General features: G+C 40.7%; 1 protein-coding gene across 4 annotated transcripts in view; it reads left to right on the top strand.

The window, feature by feature from the left end:
* The first annotated feature begins 2,194 nt into the window (after positions 1-2,194).
* Positions 2,195-20,263, top strand: part of mon2 (MON2 homolog, regulator of endosome-to-Golgi trafficking) — a 37,000-nt gene continuing 18,931 nt past the window's right edge. For all 4 annotated transcript variants that reach the window (XM_020078965.2, XM_020078963.2, XM_069527818.1 and 1 more), the window contains exons 1-8: positions 2,195-2,696; positions 10,517-10,580; positions 13,343-13,470; positions 17,228-17,359; positions 17,538-17,667; positions 18,825-18,922; positions 19,305-19,430; positions 19,737-19,931. In XM_020078965.2, coding sequence (XP_019934524.1) covers positions 2,589-2,696; positions 10,517-10,580; positions 13,343-13,470; positions 17,228-17,359; positions 17,538-17,667; positions 18,825-18,922; positions 19,305-19,430; positions 19,737-19,931 — 981 coding nt within the window. In that variant the 5' untranslated portion in view covers positions 2,195-2,588. The remainder of the gene's footprint in view (positions 2,697-10,516; positions 10,581-13,342; positions 13,471-17,227; positions 17,360-17,537; positions 17,668-18,824; positions 18,923-19,304; positions 19,431-19,736; positions 19,932-20,263) is intronic.

Raw genomic sequence — 20,263 nt, 5'->3', positions numbered from 1 at the left:
AGACCTCAAAGGTTGTCCTCAGTCAAATAAATCATTAAAACATAAGAGGGAGTTTTCCTTTAGTCCACAGCATGTGATTAACTCACTCATGATGATTAACTGATTTAATTAAGAATGTGTAACAGACAGTCTCAGTCAAGTTATTCTTTAATTACAGTCCTGTCATATAATTTTGACTTTACTTCATAGTCAGCAGCATTGCTGTTCAATATTTCAATATTCACCTCTACTGAGGGGGGTATGTTTTCATAATGCTGAACTGATTTTATTCAAACTTGAAAATGGTCGAGATGGGTGAGATGAGCCAAAGAGGGCCAACTCACTTTGAGAGCAGATTCAATTAGGGGGTCGGATCAAGGAGTATTTTTTCTCTTTCTTTAAAATTGTGGTGGTGGAACGGTTTTCTACATTTTCATGAAATTCGCAAAAGTAATTTAGAGATCTTGATGAAAAAAAATCAGTTTCACTTGGAGGACTGATATCTACACCTGTGCATCTCAATTGAATTTAAGGGGACTATTGGGCCTTGGCGGATAAATATACTCCCCTGAGTGTCATTAATGTGCTTTGACATCTCTGAATCTTCACAGTAGTATTTTCTTTTTTACTCTTCACATATCCTCATGTATATATATATATATGCATATACTGTCTATTGGACATAAGGCATTACACCATGGTTTTGCATTTATCACATTAATACTGTTGCAAATGCAAAGATATGAAGGGGCACATCTTTGCGCGTCTACCTACTCATTCTTCTTCCTCCACCAGCCACTTTGAGCAAGAAACTAAACTCCCACTAAACACTGAGGAGAACACTCAGTGTCTGAATCTGACCTCACTTTGAAAAAGGAGAGGAACTATTGCTGTATGTTAACCAACAAGGCCAAGGGTGAGGCAGCTCTCCCCCTCTAACGCTGTGCTCGGGGGATGGGCGTCACTGAAATGCGTTCCACCTTTTCTTCCTTTCATGTTTGACACCCTGACATTTAATGTCCTTGTTCCAAACCAGCATGCAAGGATGCTTCTACCAGATCTTCCTGTTGGAGGGGCCGACCTGATGATGATCAGGCACATGTGGCGGCAGGAGAAGCTCGGGCCAGTATGAGGTGCTACAGCAGCCAGGACCAGCACACTCTCAACCAGCTGAGCCAGTGTTTGCTTAGGCTCTCACTGGCGGAGAGTTACACCACAGTGCCAAAGTACAGGTAATAACAACCACCAGATTGAATTATATTCTGTGTGTTTTGTCACACTGAAGAACTGAATAGAGTCAGTTAGACTCTGGTCAGAAATTCACTCCAGTCTGAAAATATTGGAGACATGGAGACAAACAGAAGCTACTGTAATGACGACCAACTGTTCTTGGGGACAGGTATCAGTACACTTAGACGGACCGGGTCTTGCAGGACTTCCCCAATGACCCAGACAACCCGGACAAGAGTGAGGAGCTGGATCTGGATGAGGAGGATGGTGGAGAGCAGAGGGATGGCATGGAGGATGTTCGGTGGGTTGTTGGACTGGTTGGATCCCTCCGAGCAGCCTCAGCCCCAAGCCTCCTCCCAGGGTGATGCCGTCAGCAGCTCAATGGTTCGTTCAGCTCAGGCTTTTTGACGATGCATTTCAGGTTGATGTTGTTTGATGTTAAGAATGGATGTGTTGTGTCTTTTTTCTGTTTATCACAGGAGAGTGATGGCCCTGACTTTGCTCCTGGTTACCAGCATGTTGTCCGTCTGGCCCACTGTCTCATGAAACACTACACCAAGGGCTACGTCAGCACTGGTCCCTGGTTTTGAGGGACTACAACCCCATACGAGACGCAGTCTGCTCCCGTCCAGCACTCACAACCAGGACAAGCATCCAGCTGGAACCAGAACACCATCTCTCACTGGTGAGACTCTTCTTTCTACACAGTTTATTCACAGATTCAGACCATTATCGTCCTCACAAGCTGCTGACACTTTAACGTCATGATGTCCAATGTCCAACACAACTGTTCTCTGTTCACAGTGCAGGAACAAAGGTTTCACAACCAGTCAGGGCGATGATATCAGGGGTTTGGGGGGGGGCGCATAGTGGCTGTATTGGAGGCTGTACGCAGCTATTCCGGCAGGGGTCGCTGTAGCCACGACTCTGGATCATCGGTCTCTGTTTACGGAAGTCCTCGTGACGTGTCACTGTGCACCGGAGCATTGTGGGAAGGGAAGTGGCGCTGACGGCATCTGATGACAGGCTGCTCAACCTGCCAGAGACCCTCGATCAGCCAGCGCTCTTATAAAACACACATCTGTCGGGACGATGCTGCTTCGCGGAGCCGGTGTGAACGCGCCGTGACCGGGGCGAACATGTGCCGCTGTCAGCGCCGCTAAGCCGCGGACGGGCGCCCGAAAGCAGAGAAGTGGGACACTGTGTCAATGGACCGCGGCGTCTCTCGTTTTCTCGCTCCAGGGAGAGAAATAATATAACGAAGCGACGGATTATAATTCCCCCGCCGTAGATGGGCGGTGGGGGGGCGACTGCTCTCCCGCATTCACTCGTCGTGTGAAGTTTCTCGAGATCCAGTGTCGAAGGCGCCGCCGACAAAGATGTCGACCAGCAGCCCCGAGGCGGTGAAGAAGCTGCTGGAGAACATGCAGACGGACCTTCGCTCCCTGTCCATGGAGTGCAAGAAGAAATTCCCCCCCGTCAAAGAGGTTAGCCCCCGGCTAGTTAGCCGCACCGAGCCGTTACCTCCGTGCAGCGCCGTCGGTGTCGTTTGTGAATTTGACGTGAGACACGTATTCATGTGGGTTTGACACGGTGTGTAGTTGAGCGGCTCTTGTCTCGTCGCTAGGCCTCTGGATGTGGACACCGAGCTGTCCGCTCACCGTGAGGGGGGGGAATTAAAAGTTATATCCGCCGCTGCTCCTTCTGACCCACCAGGGCTTCTAGTTAAACAACATACCGGTGTTTTAATGGCCTGTATCACACGGTGTAGTCATGTTGTCAGACTGGAGCCTCCAGAGAGCAGGGACACACAGGACCTCAGCTGACTCACGTTTGATCAACATTACAACTTGGTGAACTACGAGCTATGTTGAATGTAAATATGCTTCTGCCATTATGGAAAATGACTTGGTTAGTGCAGTTGCTTAAAGGTATTATCCACCTTAATTACCCAAAGGGAAAAAAGACCACACCTACTGCTTAATATTATTGTCAGAGACCATGATGCTAATGTAGATAAACCAAACATGTAATCCTGACTTGTGTCTCCATATGAAATAGTGTATAGTGGGTTTTATTCATGTAGTTGAAAGTCTGGCAGTTTCCATCACATTATTTTCTGTTAACTTTATTGGCATGACTTTTACATGTGTTGCAATAGCACAAAGACAATATTGGAGACAATCATTGGATCATAGTAAAGATACCAGCCAGTCGATCATTAGACAACAGTAGCTTGCAGCTTTATTTCCCACTTTGCAATTATTTATTGCAACAGACTGTGTGGTGGAGTCACATTATTGTGCAGCCCGAGAAATTAGAAATGATTCAGCCCATCGTGATCTTTGCTTAAGTAAGATATACACATACTGTTTATGTGCATGTACACAAGGTCTGTTATTCATTCTGATTTTGGATTATTTTGGTATCCTCTCTAGATGTTGCTGTTATCTTCCACTGCTTTGGGTACTTCAGACCTGTTTTCATTTAACCTCATTATATTTGAGTGCCTGCAGAAATCAGAGGTTAATACCTCAGAACTTCCCCAGCTAGGACCAAAACAATAATCACTGGTGGATCAATGCCTTTAGTGAGAATTGTTCTTGTTATTTGTGAGAACCAGATCTTTTACTTTTTTTTAGTGTAATACTGTGGCAGTGCAGCATTGATTTCTCAAGACAGATTTCAATTCGGTTATTGTAGGAAACTTTATTGTTTCTGATTTCTGTTTTAAACAAGCTATGCTTAGCCTAAAGGGCTTTATCAATGATCTCATGTTGCACATTGTGCCTGTATTGATAGAACCTAGAGCTATGTCAGACTAGTGTTTTGTTTAATTTATTCATTCATCATAGTGAGTTACTGTTTGTGTGAGCTCACTGGCTTCCTTGTGTAGCAGTGCTGGTGACGTTTCTCCTGACTTCCTGGCTTAGTGAGCGCAGAGTGGTCAGAGATTGACCGATGCAATGTCTTTTATAACATATATATGTGTCTTGTTAAGAGTCACAGTAAACCCAGCTTTTATGACACCTCTTTAACTCAGTCAACACAACCCTCTTTATTATGTGCTCGGCTTACAGCTGCTTCCACAGGGCTGGGTCAGAGTTGATTTACATCTGGAATTTTTTTCATTACCCATTAATTTAAATACTTTAAGATAGATGAATGTATGTATACACCTCCTTTCACTTTTTATTGCTTGGTAGATTGATATTTGCGTTTCCAAAACATAAGGCTGCTGTTCTCTCATTTTCTTTGCACTGAAATGCACACAAGGTATAGCTTGTTTGCCAAAGTTATGCAATTCAACCGACACCAACTCGGCCAGAGCCTCTTTACCTTAATTCCCTGTAATTCCCATGTATAGCCAGCTCACTGTTAGCTTGCCTATATGTAAGAGAGGTCACACATCAACCGCCAGCGTGGTTTGTTTTCTCTCAGGTCTCAACCTTGGATAAAGATAATATTAAAAATGAGAGAAATACCTCAGCTAATGCTCCCTGTTCCTTGACTTGAGAGCTTCGAAATGAGGTGTCGCAAAGAACCATAAAAAGCACACAGCTGGTCTCACGTCAGAAGGCTGTTTGCTGGCCCTTGCTTGGAGCCCTTAGGAAACATCTTCTTTAAATATCGATTTATCATCACCCAGGTCTCCTGGTCCTTACAAGCATCTCTCCCTCAGGGCTCACAGGAGTGCAGCGAACCACTTTGATTTCCCCCCCACACTTGGTTGATAGTGTTGTGTGATTGGAACGTCCTTTTTCCAATTTAGGCCATCATGATAATATATTAGCTTGGCTGTTACCCCAGCAAAACAAGCCGAGGATCACCAGCTGTTGCTTGAATTGGAATTATTTGTACAGCTGTTACAAAACAACCTTGTGGTCCTCATTTATTTCAGTTCTTAAATGTGATTGGTTTATTGATTTATTTGTTTTAAGAATTTAAATGTATTCAAGTCTTTTATTTCCAGTCTCTTTGTTTGTGTAATCCATATTTTTGAAAAGTTCCTGTTTTAAATTAATAATTTCAGGTAATTCTTGTTTGATCATAAACTATTATAGTGATATTTATAATATAAATACCAAGGCACTATTGCAAAAGAAGCACAAGAAGGAAGCCCTGTCCTCATTTCCCAGCCAATTTCCCAGTCCATCTCCCACAGTGTCACTGCACCACAGCCAATGTTTTCTCTGGGGTAAGAGGGGCCAAGAATGTCTCATAGATTTTTTTTTCTTTTATCATAACTTCACACTCAGAACCTCAATTTCATTGAGTAGCAGTCAGTGAAACCATCAGGGCTTCTGCAGTTGGTTGTGCTCTGATTGCTTTTGCCACAAAAAAAACCCCATCAGACATCCCTCCGCTCTCTCTGTGGATGAGTCAGGTGCTGTCAGCTGGATGTGGCACACAGTGAAATGTGACTGCGTGCCTGTCATATAAAAACCTGCAGAATTAATGAAAACACCACAGGGAACCTTTGTATGGTTCACTTAGCTAAACTCATTTTCTAGACAGGTCATGACGGCTGTACAGAGAAAGAATAACAAGCAACACCCTGCAAGGATTTGGTGAACTGACACTTGTGCACGGAAGCTCTGAGACTGAATAAGCCTCTTCCATTATATGCAAAGTCAGTTCCAAAAAACTGCTGAGTTTAGAGAGCCGCAGTTTTCTGAGGAAGTCAATCTGTGATGGGCTTGCCTAATGTTGATTTGCAAAGAAACAAGCTGGCACTAAGACGGGGGTCAGTTCAGCTTTGAGCATCTCCAAAAAAAAGGGTCTGGAGAAGAAGTGAATCTGCTGAACACTTCCTGCTGCAGCCTGGTCCTGACACAACAATAATAATAATAATAATGATATTAATCAAACTTCATTTCTTTAGCACTTATCTAAACAAGGTTACAAAATACATGGGAATACAACAACACAGAACAAAGTTAGCGGGTGTATGTTTCTTTTTTAAATGCGGGTAAACCTGCAAAATAAGGGTTATTGACTCCTTTCCCAATGCCAGTAGAGGAGTTTGCCTTTTGTCTGTTTTCTCTTGATGCATCATGTTCAATGTCATGAATGCAGCGAACACTGAATTTGTGTGTTCACCCAGGTGTCATGTCTGCATCCCTGCAGAGCGGAGCTGATCAAAACCTCTGGGCTGGGTTTTCATATTTTCAAATCAGATTGGTTCAGTATTTAACGACATTGTTTGCATTTGTGGTATTATAGAAGTATTGGCAAGGAAAATACCTGAATAATTATTTCACTGTGTGAAATCAGATCACCAAAATCATAAAACTGCCTGTTTTAAACAAAATGTATCATCGCTTTAGAACTATAAACATGCAATGACAATTTTCTGTGCTTCTTACACCCTATCTTATGAATACATATCAGCTGTTACTGAAAACATTTTCAAGCCCTAGTGAGTTCATCCTGAGAGACTAGCAAAGTAAAAGTACAACCTAGTACAACTATAACAGCCATGGAGGACTTGACAGCAAGCCAGTTTCGAAACGTCACTGGTTAATCGCCATCCAAGCTTGGTTAAAATTACGTTTAAAATTTTTACTATCCAGCTCAGTTATTACTGTAGCAACCTGTCTACAGTAAGAATTATAGAATGTAGAAAAAAAACCTTTCGATGCAGGTTTTTGCTTTTCAGAAAGACTGATGAGAGATAAACCATTAACTGCATGTCTATTATTCATGCTCTCTCTTCCAGTGACATCAGCAGGTGAGAGTGTTTTCCTCCGCACAGTGGTGACTTCACACCTCACACAGGTTTCAGAGGGAAGTGAGGTCTATAATTTCCAACAGAAAGTGTAAACAGTACTTTCTATGAGGAAGTAGATGGGCAAAGTGTGTTAACATGCAGAAAGAGAGATTTCACTGCCTTTAGTCATCACTGAACTCCATCAGCCAGTAGGCCAAGATGAATTTTCACTGTAGAGAAATGTAGGCGCGCAGAACTTTTAATATGTGTCATATGCATAGATTTATTGTCACTGGATGGATTGCTCCACCCAAGGCTGTAAGAAGACGGAACTCAAACACAGCTTGTAATTTGAAGCATTTGGTTTCCTGGTTCTCTTATTGGACTGACGCACAGTTTTGCAGAAAAAACTGGAGATGTGGAGTTAACATCCTCTCCCTCAGCCAATCAAAGAGGTCTTAATCCCATTAGGTCACCTCCATATATAAGAACACACAGTGTCCTCAATGCTATTTTATTGTTGATGTTTTTATAAAGAGATTGCCACTTAAATACAAAGGAGGCCCTTGTCCCAAGTATTTCAAGGGGACTTGAAACACTATTTAGAACTTGATTATAAATAGTTTTATTTATAACACTGGGGGGATAGGGGGAAAAAAACCTTCTCATCTGTCCTGCTGCCCTTGGGACAGAGGCTGCAGATTGTTGACTCCTCATGTTTGACTAGATGACATCTGAAAACCAGCAGCACCCAAAAAAAGGGAAAGTGATTTCTTCAAATATAATGGGTAAAGATTAGTCTGACATGCAGAGCCCAAACATATTGATTAAAAAATGATTTAAAAAAAAAAAGGAATAAAACAAACAAAGTCATATATTGAATCTGGGGCGGGGGATATAAATTACCATAAAGAAGTTACAAAAAAATTAAATATAATTTAAAATAAAATTCAATTTAAATCATCAATGTATGGTTCCCTAAACTCACCAGACAGCAGCTGCAATATAAATAACATACATTTCAATTAATATCACCAGTGAGAGATAAAAACATTTCCCAGGCATTTATTATAAAGCTTTTTATTATATAGTATTGTTCACCACTCTCCCAGTTCTCTGCAGTTCTAACACTTTTTAGGAATTCATCGTAGCTACAGTATATACATGTCTCAATCTCTGGGAATATTAATAGTAGCCTCCACAGAGCTGCCGTTATTTGGGATTAAAAAGCTCTCTGTGTTCGCTTCACTGCCCTGTAATGAACTTGGCCTCTGTGTGAAGAACAATGGAGAAGAGGGAGCCTGGCATTTCTTTCCAGATTAACTTTTTAAGGAGCTGTATGGTAATAGGCCAGTTCTTAGTTTGTATTTGCCAGAGGCTGCTTATGAACCAGCGATTCAGCAGGTTCTGGATTGTTGACTTTCACAGAGCCTTGACCTTGTGGCTGTTCAAATGAAATGTTAAAGTGACTGTTTTATTGTTGGCCAAATATTTTGGGCAGTATTTCTCACCATCAGGGCTGTTCAATCCAAAGTAGAATGGTGTACGCATAATAGCATGATACTTTTATCTTATATACACAGAGAAGGGAGTGGTAGATTGGCCTTACTGCTTTGTTTTCCTCCCGTTAAATTGGAAATTGTGGTCATTAAGATAAAAGGGCTTAATTCAAAATGATGGTATTTATGTAACCACAGACTTTATATGATAATGGGGTGGAGACAGTTATGTAGCACATTCATGCAGCACATTCATGCTTCAATTGCAGTCAGACCACATAGTGGCTGCCCGAATAAACACATCAAGGTAATATTTGCTCATTTGCTGCATGCACGCTTGGTTGAGCAAACTGATGTCAAGTACTTTATATACCTGATGTGATTAGATACTGCTATATGCATGTTTTACATATGAAGTTATAAATACAGTGGTGATCAATGTCAACGCCAAGTCATGTTTTCATTGCTGCTTGTTTATTTGTCTATGCAGGACTATGCAAAAACCACTTTAAAAATGTATTTCAACTTAGTGCAAGGGTGAGGTACAGGTCAAGGAAAAGACCACTAACTATTGGAATCAGTCTTTTTTTAGAAGATTGATATAACCACTTTTTCACGATAAAAACCCCACTAATAACTGGCCCTTGTTTGAAATGTGGTCACAATTTAGTCGAGCGACTCTGCAGTAGACAGGTTTTTACGGCTCAGGTTCCAATTGGCAGTGATGTAAACACCCAGGTGAAGGTGCTCATTTCGTTTCTGGGGCAACATGACATGTATTGAACTTCTGGGCGTTGGCATGTATATAGCCATGAACGTTCGTTACTTAATACTTAGTATTTACATCTTGGGAAAGATGTGCAACGGTGATTTGTATTGTGCAAGATACAACACAAGCAAACAAGACAGACAGTTTCCAACACATTGGTTCTGCCGTGTTTGTGACACCAAACATGACTCTCCAAAAAACAGAAAGGCAAACTAATATACTTGGAAAAGAGTCAATCGTCTCTTCTTTAGAAGGTTTCCCGTGTGTATATATGCTAATTATGGTGTAAAAGAGGTTTATGAGTGTGTGCATTTTGGTGTGGCTTGTTTGAATTTAAGGAAACTGTTAGGCCTTGGTGGAGGTCTGTGCTCTACTGAGTGCCATTTTTATTGCAATGACAAAAACATAATGAAAAATTCATATTTACTTAAAGGTATAGTTCACCGAAAAATTAAAAATTCATTCATTCACCACTGTGAATCCAAAAACACTTTTGGAGTGGGGTAAACAGCGTTGCAGCCAAATCCAATCCAATTGAAGTAACTTGCGACCACATAAAATGCCTAGTGCTTAGTGGTGAGTAGATAATGAGTGAGTTTGAATTTTTCGGTGAACTATCCTTTTAATTCCTAGCAGACTGCCTCTGTTCACTGTAAGATTCATCAGATTAGATTTCAAGAAAAGTTTTCATCCGGATATTCAATATTATTCTCTTTTAGTCTGCGATGTGAGTTCAGGGTAACACGTTGCATCTTTCAGATGAGAAGTGACACTTTCTTTTAGTAACAAGGAAAAAAGAGTCAGAAGAGAGGACTGTTTGGGGAGGGAAGAGAGAGAGTGGTTGAATCAGTTGAGAGGGAGCAGTGATGGGGATTAATACTGAGAAGAGAAGAAGAGGTTGCAGAGATATGACAGGCTTGTGGTACAAAGATAAGAGCTTCTATTTTGACTAGTAAATGCTTTGTATCTTTGTTTCTCTCACACACATAGATTCACATTTAGTCTGTCTCCATGTCATCCCCTCCTCCCAGCCTCTCTCTCGCTTGACATACCTCCTTCCCCCCTTTTCTAATTCTTAGCATCTCGCCCCTGGCAGACACCTCACTGGGGAAATCACTTTTCTACTGGTGCATCCCTCTCAAGTTAAAGCCCCTTTTTGGTAGAGTCACCTCCCCCCTCTGTCCTTTCTCTTTCTCCCCTGTTGCTATGTATTACCACAAGTGGTGTCTACCACCAGTAGCATAGTGGTGCTTCACCATCAGTACCGTCTGAACCGCATTATATCCATGAGTTTACCTAAATGTCTCCTCTCTCCCCCTCTTGCAGGCTGCAGAGTCTGGCATTGTGAAGATTAAGACCATTGCAGCCAGGAATACAGACATACTGGCAGGTGAGTGAGAAAGAGAGAAGGGTGGTGGTAGGGCTGGGCAATAAAACGATAATGATTATTTTCCTGGATAGAAATTTAAGACATGGTCAATTCAACTTTGACAGAACTCATTCCATCTATGTGACGGACAACACGAACAACCAATAATAACAAGAATATCTCTGCCCTGAACCACTCAAGGAATAGAGGTTAGGAGCAGCAGCACACGTGCTAATGTTTGGGCTCCAGCGTCGAGGTGGATGACTCTGCATCGATGCAGTGACAGATCATAGATGATTTATCTTTTCTGCTACTTTCATTGTTTTAGCGGTTTCCCGCCGCTGAATAATTATAACCAGCACTGCTTCAGGATCAGGACAGATGAACATTAAAGGGATAGTTCACCCAGAAATGAAAATTCACTCATTATCTACTCACCACTATGACAATAGAGGGATGGGTGAAGTGTTTGAGTCCACAAAATACTTTTGGAATTTCAGGGGTAAACAGTGTTGCTGCAGAATCCAATGCAATTGAAGGAGCTAGTGACCAAAGCTTCTGAAAAAATAAATAAAAACATAACATGCCTCCATACTGCTCATGTGGTGTCCGCAAGCACAGACATTCATATTTAACTTGAAACGATGGAAGCATGTTATTTTTTTTGTGGACTCAAACATTTTGCCCACCCCTCCATCAGGATAGTGGTGGGTAGGGATGTCACGATATGAAATTTAATCCCGACATCCCTAGTGTTGTGTAGAATTTTCACTTCTGGGTGAACTATCCCATTAAAGGTCCTGTGTCAGAGTCTCTGTCTTCGTGTTTGAAGAGGGACATAGACACGCACACACACACACACTCTCACACACACACACACTCTCACACACACACACACACACACACACACACACACACACACACACACACACACACACACACACACACACACACACACACACACACTCAGACACACTCAGACAGAAGAGAAAAGTTCTTCCCACAGATTATGACTCAACACTGTTTTAACTTCATAGTTGCAGAAGAAGTTAAGTCCAGGAATATAAAATATTTCTAAGTGTGATGATAAGAAAACATCAGAGTAGAGTCACTTGTTGACTTGGCAGAGTAATGCACCTCAGTGTAGTGCCACTGATTTGATTCATATAATGATATATATATCGGTATTGACTGATATGAAAACAATGATCGTGATAAGATTTTTTTTCACCCTAGGTGGTGGTTAACCACTACCGACTATACTGAGTCATTTTCTGGAATTCCCCCTCAAATTGTATATATTAGAGTTGTTTGAATAGAATTCGATCACGTCAATGTATTGATAGTGTTCATGGTGTTTTAGTTGGTTAATTAATGCACACTATCCAGTATGAATGAAAATATACAAGCAAACAATAATATTAATGTGTTTATGTATGTTTATTGATTTATTTATTTTTGTTACATTATGAAGACAGTCTGTAGTAATTCATGCACGTCTTACAGTAAGAACATGACCTCTATGATTCCTTCAAAACATAATATGGTCATACTGGTTACCCACCCATTGAGCTGTAAGGTAATGAAGAGCTGCATATTTATGTAAATTAGAGTTGAGTTCAGGCCTCAGCTCTGTTTGTAACTTTCCCTGGTTGAGGCTATAGAGCAGTTTCAAGTGCGACTGGTCTCTCATCACTTGAATAGGAAATAGTGTGTCACTGCTGCCTAGATAAACAAAGTCCAGCTTTCTGTAACATTTGCAGAGTTGACACAAAACCAACATTTTCTGAATTCCACTGATGGCTGTCCAGCTCCAGCTGGCCCACGCTTCAACTGTACTGTAATTCACTGCAGCAGTTGTTGTCTTTGTTTGCTTGGTGAAACGTTTTGCACAAGTTCATTGTGTTCATAATAGACAGAACACATCTACAAAAACTACACTTGAATTTCATAGTCTTTATATTTCATCAAAAACAAATAATAATAACATTATTATTATTCATTGATAATAATAATAATTTTAATAATGTACACATTATCTCATATTTTTAAGTCAAAATTGAATCAAAAATTAAAAAGGTGTGACTTCGTTAAGCCTGAACAGGGGTGAGGAAAAAATATATATATTATCAGGGGTAAAAACATAGAAACCTCAGAAAAGGCCACATGTGATTGAGCCCTCTCCAAGGACGGACAGAAGTGCAGCAATAGATGCCTCGTGTAACTGAGAACATCAGCAATATGACCATATTTACAACATTGATTAGAAGAGACAGTTTGTATGAAATTGAAAGAGTTGTGAATTAATTGATGATCTATCATCATCCACCACCACAATCAGATGCCATCAGGATCCACAATCCATCTAGCCTGACTGATTTAGATGTGCATTTATGTTTAAATTTAACATGAAAATAAAAAAAGTGGATTCTCTTAATATGTTTCAGGAATTGAAAAATCTATATTGTTCAGAATCTACTACATTTCATTCTTAAGCTCTGACCATGTAAACCAAGCCTTTAGTGAGACTTTCGCCATCCTCTCTTCTTTAGCACCAGCATTTGGTTTTATGACAATCTAATGGTTTCAGGTTAAAAAACAAAGCTCTAAAACTTTGGATTCTTTAGATGGCGTGCAACATTTAGTTTTTATTTAACATTCATTTTAAGGAATTTTATTGAATACTGAAATTAATTGTTGTTTGACTCCCAATATATGTCCGTATACAGATATCCAGAAAATGTATTGTGACATTTATCCTTATCTGTGTCCTTTCCCTGCAGCTCTGAAGGAGAACAGCTCAGAGGTGGTGCAGCCTTTCCTGATGGGCTGTGGCACCAAAGAGCCAAAGATCACCCAGCTGTGTCTGGCTGCCATCCAGAGACTCATGTCCCATGAAGTGGTATCTGAGGTGAGGACAGTGAGCTAGCCTGGTATTCTAAATGACACTGATGTATAAATGCCTAAGTTCCCTGAGGCCTATGTTCATAGTTGACTTATGTACATGTAAAAAATAGAAAAAGCCTAATGGAAAGAAGAAAGATAACACACAGTTGTGTAATTGGAAATATACTTTCAATATGTGTTTGAACTCTTCTCAACAACAGAGAACGCTTGCATGTCCGCTGCTATAAAAACATCTATGATGCTCGGTATTGCTTTGACACGGTCTGAATTATTTGCATCCATGGGGAGCTCGTTTTTGTCCATGTCCCACTAATGTTAGTGGACATCACTCTGGTGATGCCGTTTCAAAGGAGCCGGCATGTTCGATGTGCTACCAGCTACACGTCTTATTGGATTTGCACACTGTCTGCTTTTGTATGATCCACTCGTCTTTGTCTGTCCTCATTGTAGTTGACTGTGAAACTGAAGTTTCCATACACAGCAGACTTAAATGATGAGGGAGGGTTTAACTCCTGTTTGTCTGTGGTCGCTATGACCATGAGCCTACAGCACATCAGGTCCTTTGCTAAAGTTGTCCCTCGGAATGTAGTTAAATAGGTTCTGCACATGGACTCGCTGTATTCATTCAGTACACATGCGTACTGGAACACATGCCTGACTAGTACTTACTTTAGTGCATATATAGATTTAGAACTTAAATGTGTTTAAAGGACTCCCTCTCTACTCAAGTTTGATCATAGTAGTCATTTCATCTGCCAGTAGGCTGTTTGATTTGCTAAAGATGAGTGATTTGAAAAATTAAAATTTCTGAAGAACATGAATACAGGGAAAACATCTTCAGACTCAATGTGGGCTAGGGCTGGACGATATGGCCTAAACTGCTATTGAGATACATTTTCACATCAGTCCAATCAATGTTACATATTATTCCTTTCAAGCTAAAAGACTGATCCTTGCCCCCGAGTGAATGTTTTGGTTTTAAACAGAGAAACACCTTCCAAATGGTAAATGATCCACTAGTTTAGACCAGCCAGACACATTCATACAGTGCATCTATATGCAGCACTTTCTCTATCACACATCACTCGCACACAGCCGTCAGGGGCAATTTGGGGTTCGTTGTCTTACCCAGGAACACTTTGGCACACAGAATGGTGGAGCTGGGGATCGAGCTACTGACCCTTTGGTTAGTGGAAGACCCTCTCTTCATCCTTACCCACAGCCACCCAGCAAAATGTTTTACAAATCAGAGGTAGAGCATTAAAACCAATTATGTGTTAAAATACCTCATCATGCTTGCACAGTACATATACATTTACTGCTATTTTAAAAAATGTGTTGTGATAATTATTTCTTATAATTATTATATAAATAAATATAATTATTATTTTATCACCCAGCCTTACTCTGGGTTTGAAATGATAAAGTCTACTCATCATTTGTCTGCATCAAATATTGGCATTACTTGTATCTTATGGATTGTCACACTTCAATCATTTATCAATTGTACTGACTCCTGCTTGCCTATTCTTGGACTCTCAACTTTGTGGATATTGACATAGGCCTCAATGTTCCTAAAGATACATTCTGTGCACACTTGCCGGCAAATTGGAGTTGACCTACCATGTTAGGCTGGCTCATTCAGATCAATACAGAAATCAATGCAGCTCATCAGTACCCAATCAGCCATTGTAAATATTTGAATTGGTTAATCTGAATGTATTGCTCACTAGCGGCTGCCTCCCTCGGCAGCAACAACTCATTCTGTCCTGTCCTGTAAGTCTCCATCTTTTAGATTTCCATGGGGTCATCTGCAGAGTTTGTTAATTGAGTGAAACCAATGGCTTGGAAAAATTGTCACTAGGATGCTCTAGTGGTTTAACACAAACCTTTTAGCTTGTGAGGATTACATGTATCAAGATGGTATCAAGATCTCAGGAAATGTGTAACTGTAATAATTTCTCAAACATAGATGAGGTTCAATATGAATTTACTTGATAAGTAAAGAGATTTTGAACCTTTCAAACAACTCAACTGGAGTCAGACCAGAGATCAGAGCTGTTTCAAAGCTGGTACCCTGGAGCTTCAGCACAAGCGCCTTGTTAATACACTATAAAAAGACTATTAAAAGCTTTATTGAGCCATCCCATGCTCTCCACATTCTGATGTCAGGCATTTTTTTAATTAGGCTAACATACGTTTCAAATCTCCTGCCTTTGGTGGGGGAGGCTAAACGCTCACTCCCAGAATAAATAGTCTTACAAGAGATGTATGACATGACGTGCTGTGAAAATTTTTTTAACCACTGTCTGTCTTCTTTTCAGTCGATGTTATGAACATTTGGGTAGCAGCTAATCATCATGACTAATTCATGCAGTGAAACATCAGAAACTCATTTTAAAAAGGCCCAATATAATTACAGGTTTTGCTTAGTTTTGCACAATTCAAAACCTTATAATAATATATATATATATATATATTTATTTATTTATTTATTTTCTTTCTTTCTTTCCTTTGTTCCACCCAACAATCATCCCAAACATCCAGGACACATAGGATGAACAATTATTCTACAACACATACAGTCAGGTTCTGATCCATTAATTGCACCTCCTCTCTTTTTCTCTGCCACTTTAACCGCAACTCTGAAGGTTTAACAGCTACCTAAGGGCCTCACACTACCTTAGTATTGATTCTTAAGATTTCACTGCAGAGAAACATTTCAGAAGCTTTGTCACGGAGAGACACTTTGGTGATAGTTGATGTCATTTTGTTTCCTTGGGGAAGTTCAAATGTCTTGAAAGAGCACATTGTAAAAGGACAGTAGAGACTCTGAATTGCTGATGGCTGAGCTATGAGGGCTTCTTGTGGTAAACAAAACACCAGAAACAAGATTTCAAGATGTATCACCCTCTGCAGTGAAAACAGATGCATGCTCCTGAGCTACATCTACATAGTGAAATGTGTCAGAAACATGTGTTGGTGTTCAGTAAAATTCAGTAACTGAGTAGATGTGGAAGCAAGTCTTGCACAAATTGCATCTAAACACTTGTGGAAATATTTGGCAGTGGTAAAAAAGCTTAAGCTCTTTGAAAAGAGACACATGCCATGTGAAATCCTGTAGTGTCTTGAATTTATCTTCAAAGAAAATCATTAAATGGAAAACAAAAACATCAATGTGATAATCAATCAATTGTTTTAGGAATTTATCCATTATCAAGTGTTCCACCCTCTCAAATGTAAGAATTTTATTTTTTCCTGTCTTTGTATATTTATTATCTTTTGGTTTTATAGTCTCAGTGATTCATTTGTTAATGCTAAAACAAAAAAATATGACATTTTAATCTTGATTAAAAATAGATGTTGGTTGCAGTCCTGGCATGGACACAAACCAAACTTTTATGTATTTGTTTTTCCATTTTTTTTCCTGTGACTCCAGCCGGTCAGTAAACAAGACAGCTTGACCCAAGAAAGGAGACACAGTGTCACTTAAAGTCAGCATCAAGTGACATAATATCAACTGGCAGCTACAGTTGGTGTTTTTGAACTCCGTGATATCGTGACCCCTGAAGCAGGCAGCACCAGCTGCTCCCACAAGTGTGTTTTTGTGCATGTCTGGGATTATAAGCTGTGCGTGACCTCAGGTTGATATCTCAATGCTTTTTGTCTATTAAAAGCTTGTGACTGTGATACTGCCTCCTGATGTTCAACTATAAGTTTGCGTGAGTTCTGTAATTGAAGGTTTTTTTTGTGTGTAACAGGCAGCAGCAGGGAACATCATTAACATGTTGTGGCAGCTGATGGAAAATGGTTTGGAGGAGCTGAAACTTCTACAGACGGTCCTCGTCCTGCTGACCACCAACACAGTTGTACATGATGAAGTACTTTCCAAGGTACGAAGCCAAAACACTCCTAAATCACATAACTACATACACCACTCCATTAAATCTATTCCTGTACTCTACTGGTGTTTTCTTGTATTTGATATAGAATGTACACATGACCTATCAAACTGTCCCACTGTGTTCACACAATGCATTTTATGTTCCACTCCTGCCATTGTCCATCCAGGCCATTGTGCTGTGTTTCCGTCTCCACTTCACCAAGGACAACATCACCAACAACACAGCGGCCGCCACCGTCAGACAGGTCGTCACTGTGGTGTTCGAAAGGATGGTGGCAGAGGACGAGCGTTTCAAAGGTTGGAGTCTGTCGCTGCTATTTGATTGAAATGGGGAGAGAATATAAGACTGGTATTAACATCCGTCCTGAGAGACACAAGTGGACAGCATGAAGTTCTTCTGTTTGCACCTGAATGCATCCTGAATGTGTCTCCTGTGACCACCTGTGATCAGATCTCACTTTCCCACTTTAAATGCAATTAATCACTGCATCATTTTTGTTCGTGAAGATCAAAAGATTTTGTTCTTTTTACCCAGTTTGAGTTTACAGATCAGAGTGCATCAGCTGGCGAGGCGGTTCTTCATATTTAGCCCAGGAGATATATGTTCACACAGTAAAAAGAATGAGTTCACATACGTTCCTGACCATATTCAAATGTGATCTGAGTCTGAGTGATCAGATCTCACACATTTGGGTGTGTTCCTGTAATTAGCATTAAACACTTGTGAACAGATCACTCAGGACATTAAGTACTAGGTCTGAACAGGGTTATAGTGATGAAAGTTCAGTGAGTCAATGCATGTAAATTCTGAATTTGAAGATCCGAGATGAATGTGCCTTAAAGGTCCAGTGTGTAAGATTAAGGTGGAAATTTATTGGAAGAATAGAATATAAAATAATCCCAGTGATGTTTTCACTGGTGTGTTTCATCTAAATTATATGAATTGTTGTTTCCTTCACCCTAGAATGGGCCCTTTATATTTAAATACTTTAAATTCACATCAGCAGCAGGTCCTCTCTACGTAGGCCGCCATGTTTTTGTAAAGTATCTCAGACTGAATAAACTCAACACCTTTTGAGTTATTATGACAACTGAAGGCTACCACAGGTTCTCTGTCATGTTTAGGAGGGAGGTCGAGGTTAGGGGTATGCAACTTCACCACCAAATTCTACACACTGAACCTTTAAGATATCCTAAACTCAACTACATAGAGACTACTGAGTGTGTCAGGATTCATGAGATTAAATCCAGAGAAAGCTACAAGTTCTATACTATTTAATAGAATATAAAATAGAGTACAATCCATGCATTTTGAAAGCTTGGAGTCCATCAGCATACACTTGTATACACTGAAGTTTAATCTGTAGTCTGATCTGACTTTAACTTTGTTAATAAATCCGCTTTACTGTTGTACTATCAATACATTTCTTAAATTCCTAAAATTATCCCCCCAGGCATTGTGGAGCAGCCTCCTCCAGTCCAGGGAAACACCAACAGACGGTCTGTTAGTACTCTGAGACCCAGTGCTAAAGATGCATACATGCTGTTCCAGGTAAGCCCACAAGGGGGCAGCAGATTTCTACACAGCATTGCCTTCTCCTTTCATTGGCTTCGGGTAACACCCCTGTCTGAGCTGGCTTTGAAACGTGGCTCATGACCTCGTTTGTGGACTAGAGACAGGAAACATTATAGTTCCCACTTCTGCTAAAAATATTCATCACTACCTTGTAATTTCTTTACACTGTGCTTTTAAATTGAATCTGCACAAAGTCAAAGGTCCCTTGTCCTAGAGTCCCTCGTCATCCCTCACCCACACTGTACTTTTCTGTGACAAGGCTTGTCCTGCCAGCAGAACTCACTGACTGCACTGTTTCAACCACTGTGATGAGTGTGGGACATAACACTCCTTTGTTGTGAATGCTGTCCCTGTGCAGGACTTGTGCCAGCTTGTTAACGCTGATGCCCCCTACTGGCTGGTGGGGATGACAGAGATGACACGGACATTTGGCCTGGAGCTGCTGGAGTCTGTTCTCAATGATTTCCCGGGGGTATTCTTACAGGTATGTACTGTGTCACACATTTATTGGTGTGTTGGTGTTTATTGTGTTATTGAGGTAAATGAGATAAGGAATTTACAGATTGTACAAATAGAGACTGCCACAATAGACGGACAATAAAATCCTCCTTATTTTTAATGAATTTGATATATGTTATTTCATCCACCTCTTGTATATATTATATATATAAACATAAGAGATTGTTCAGTGATACGAATGTTTTGTAACAGTGTGTCTTTGCATCTCACACTTGACCTGATCTCAACCTCCCTCTCCCTCTCTCCCCGTCTCTCTCTGCTCCATATCCAGCACCAGGAGTTCAGCTTCCTGTTGAAGGAACGAGTGTGTCCACTTGTGATCAAGCTCTTCTCCCCCAACATCAAGTTCCGCCAGGGCAGCAGCAGTGCTGCCTCACCGGCACCTGTGGAGAAACCATACTTTCCCATCTGCATGAGGCTGCTGCGTGTAGTGTCAGTCCTCATCAAGCACTTCTACAGCCTACTGGTGAGGAACCGATCAGCGTGATGGTCGACTGGCCAGAGCTGCTGCCTGATGGATGTTTTATGAGCGAGGGATTTTTCCCAGAATAGAGCCGATACACTTAATTGATTTGGTCTGATTAGCATTGGATTAGCGTAGCTGTACTTTTTGTCTTAGTTCTGCTCTATGCACCTCAATGAACATAGCAGCGTCGGATTAATTCAGCACTGCAGCTGTTTTTATTTGGTGATCTTGTATCAAACCTCGAGGTAGAAATGTGTCTTTTTTTCCTTGTCAAGGGGCGAGTCCAGCCACACAACACCTTCATCAAGCCTGAAGGGATTCAGGGAGGTTGC

Source organism: Paralichthys olivaceus, chromosome 7, assembly GCF_024713975.1.
Source record: "Paralichthys olivaceus isolate ysfri-2021 chromosome 7, ASM2471397v2, whole genome shotgun sequence".
Taxonomy (NCBI): domain Eukaryota; kingdom Metazoa; phylum Chordata; class Actinopteri; order Pleuronectiformes; family Paralichthyidae; genus Paralichthys; species Paralichthys olivaceus.
This window is presented reverse-complemented; position numbering and strand designations above follow the sequence as displayed.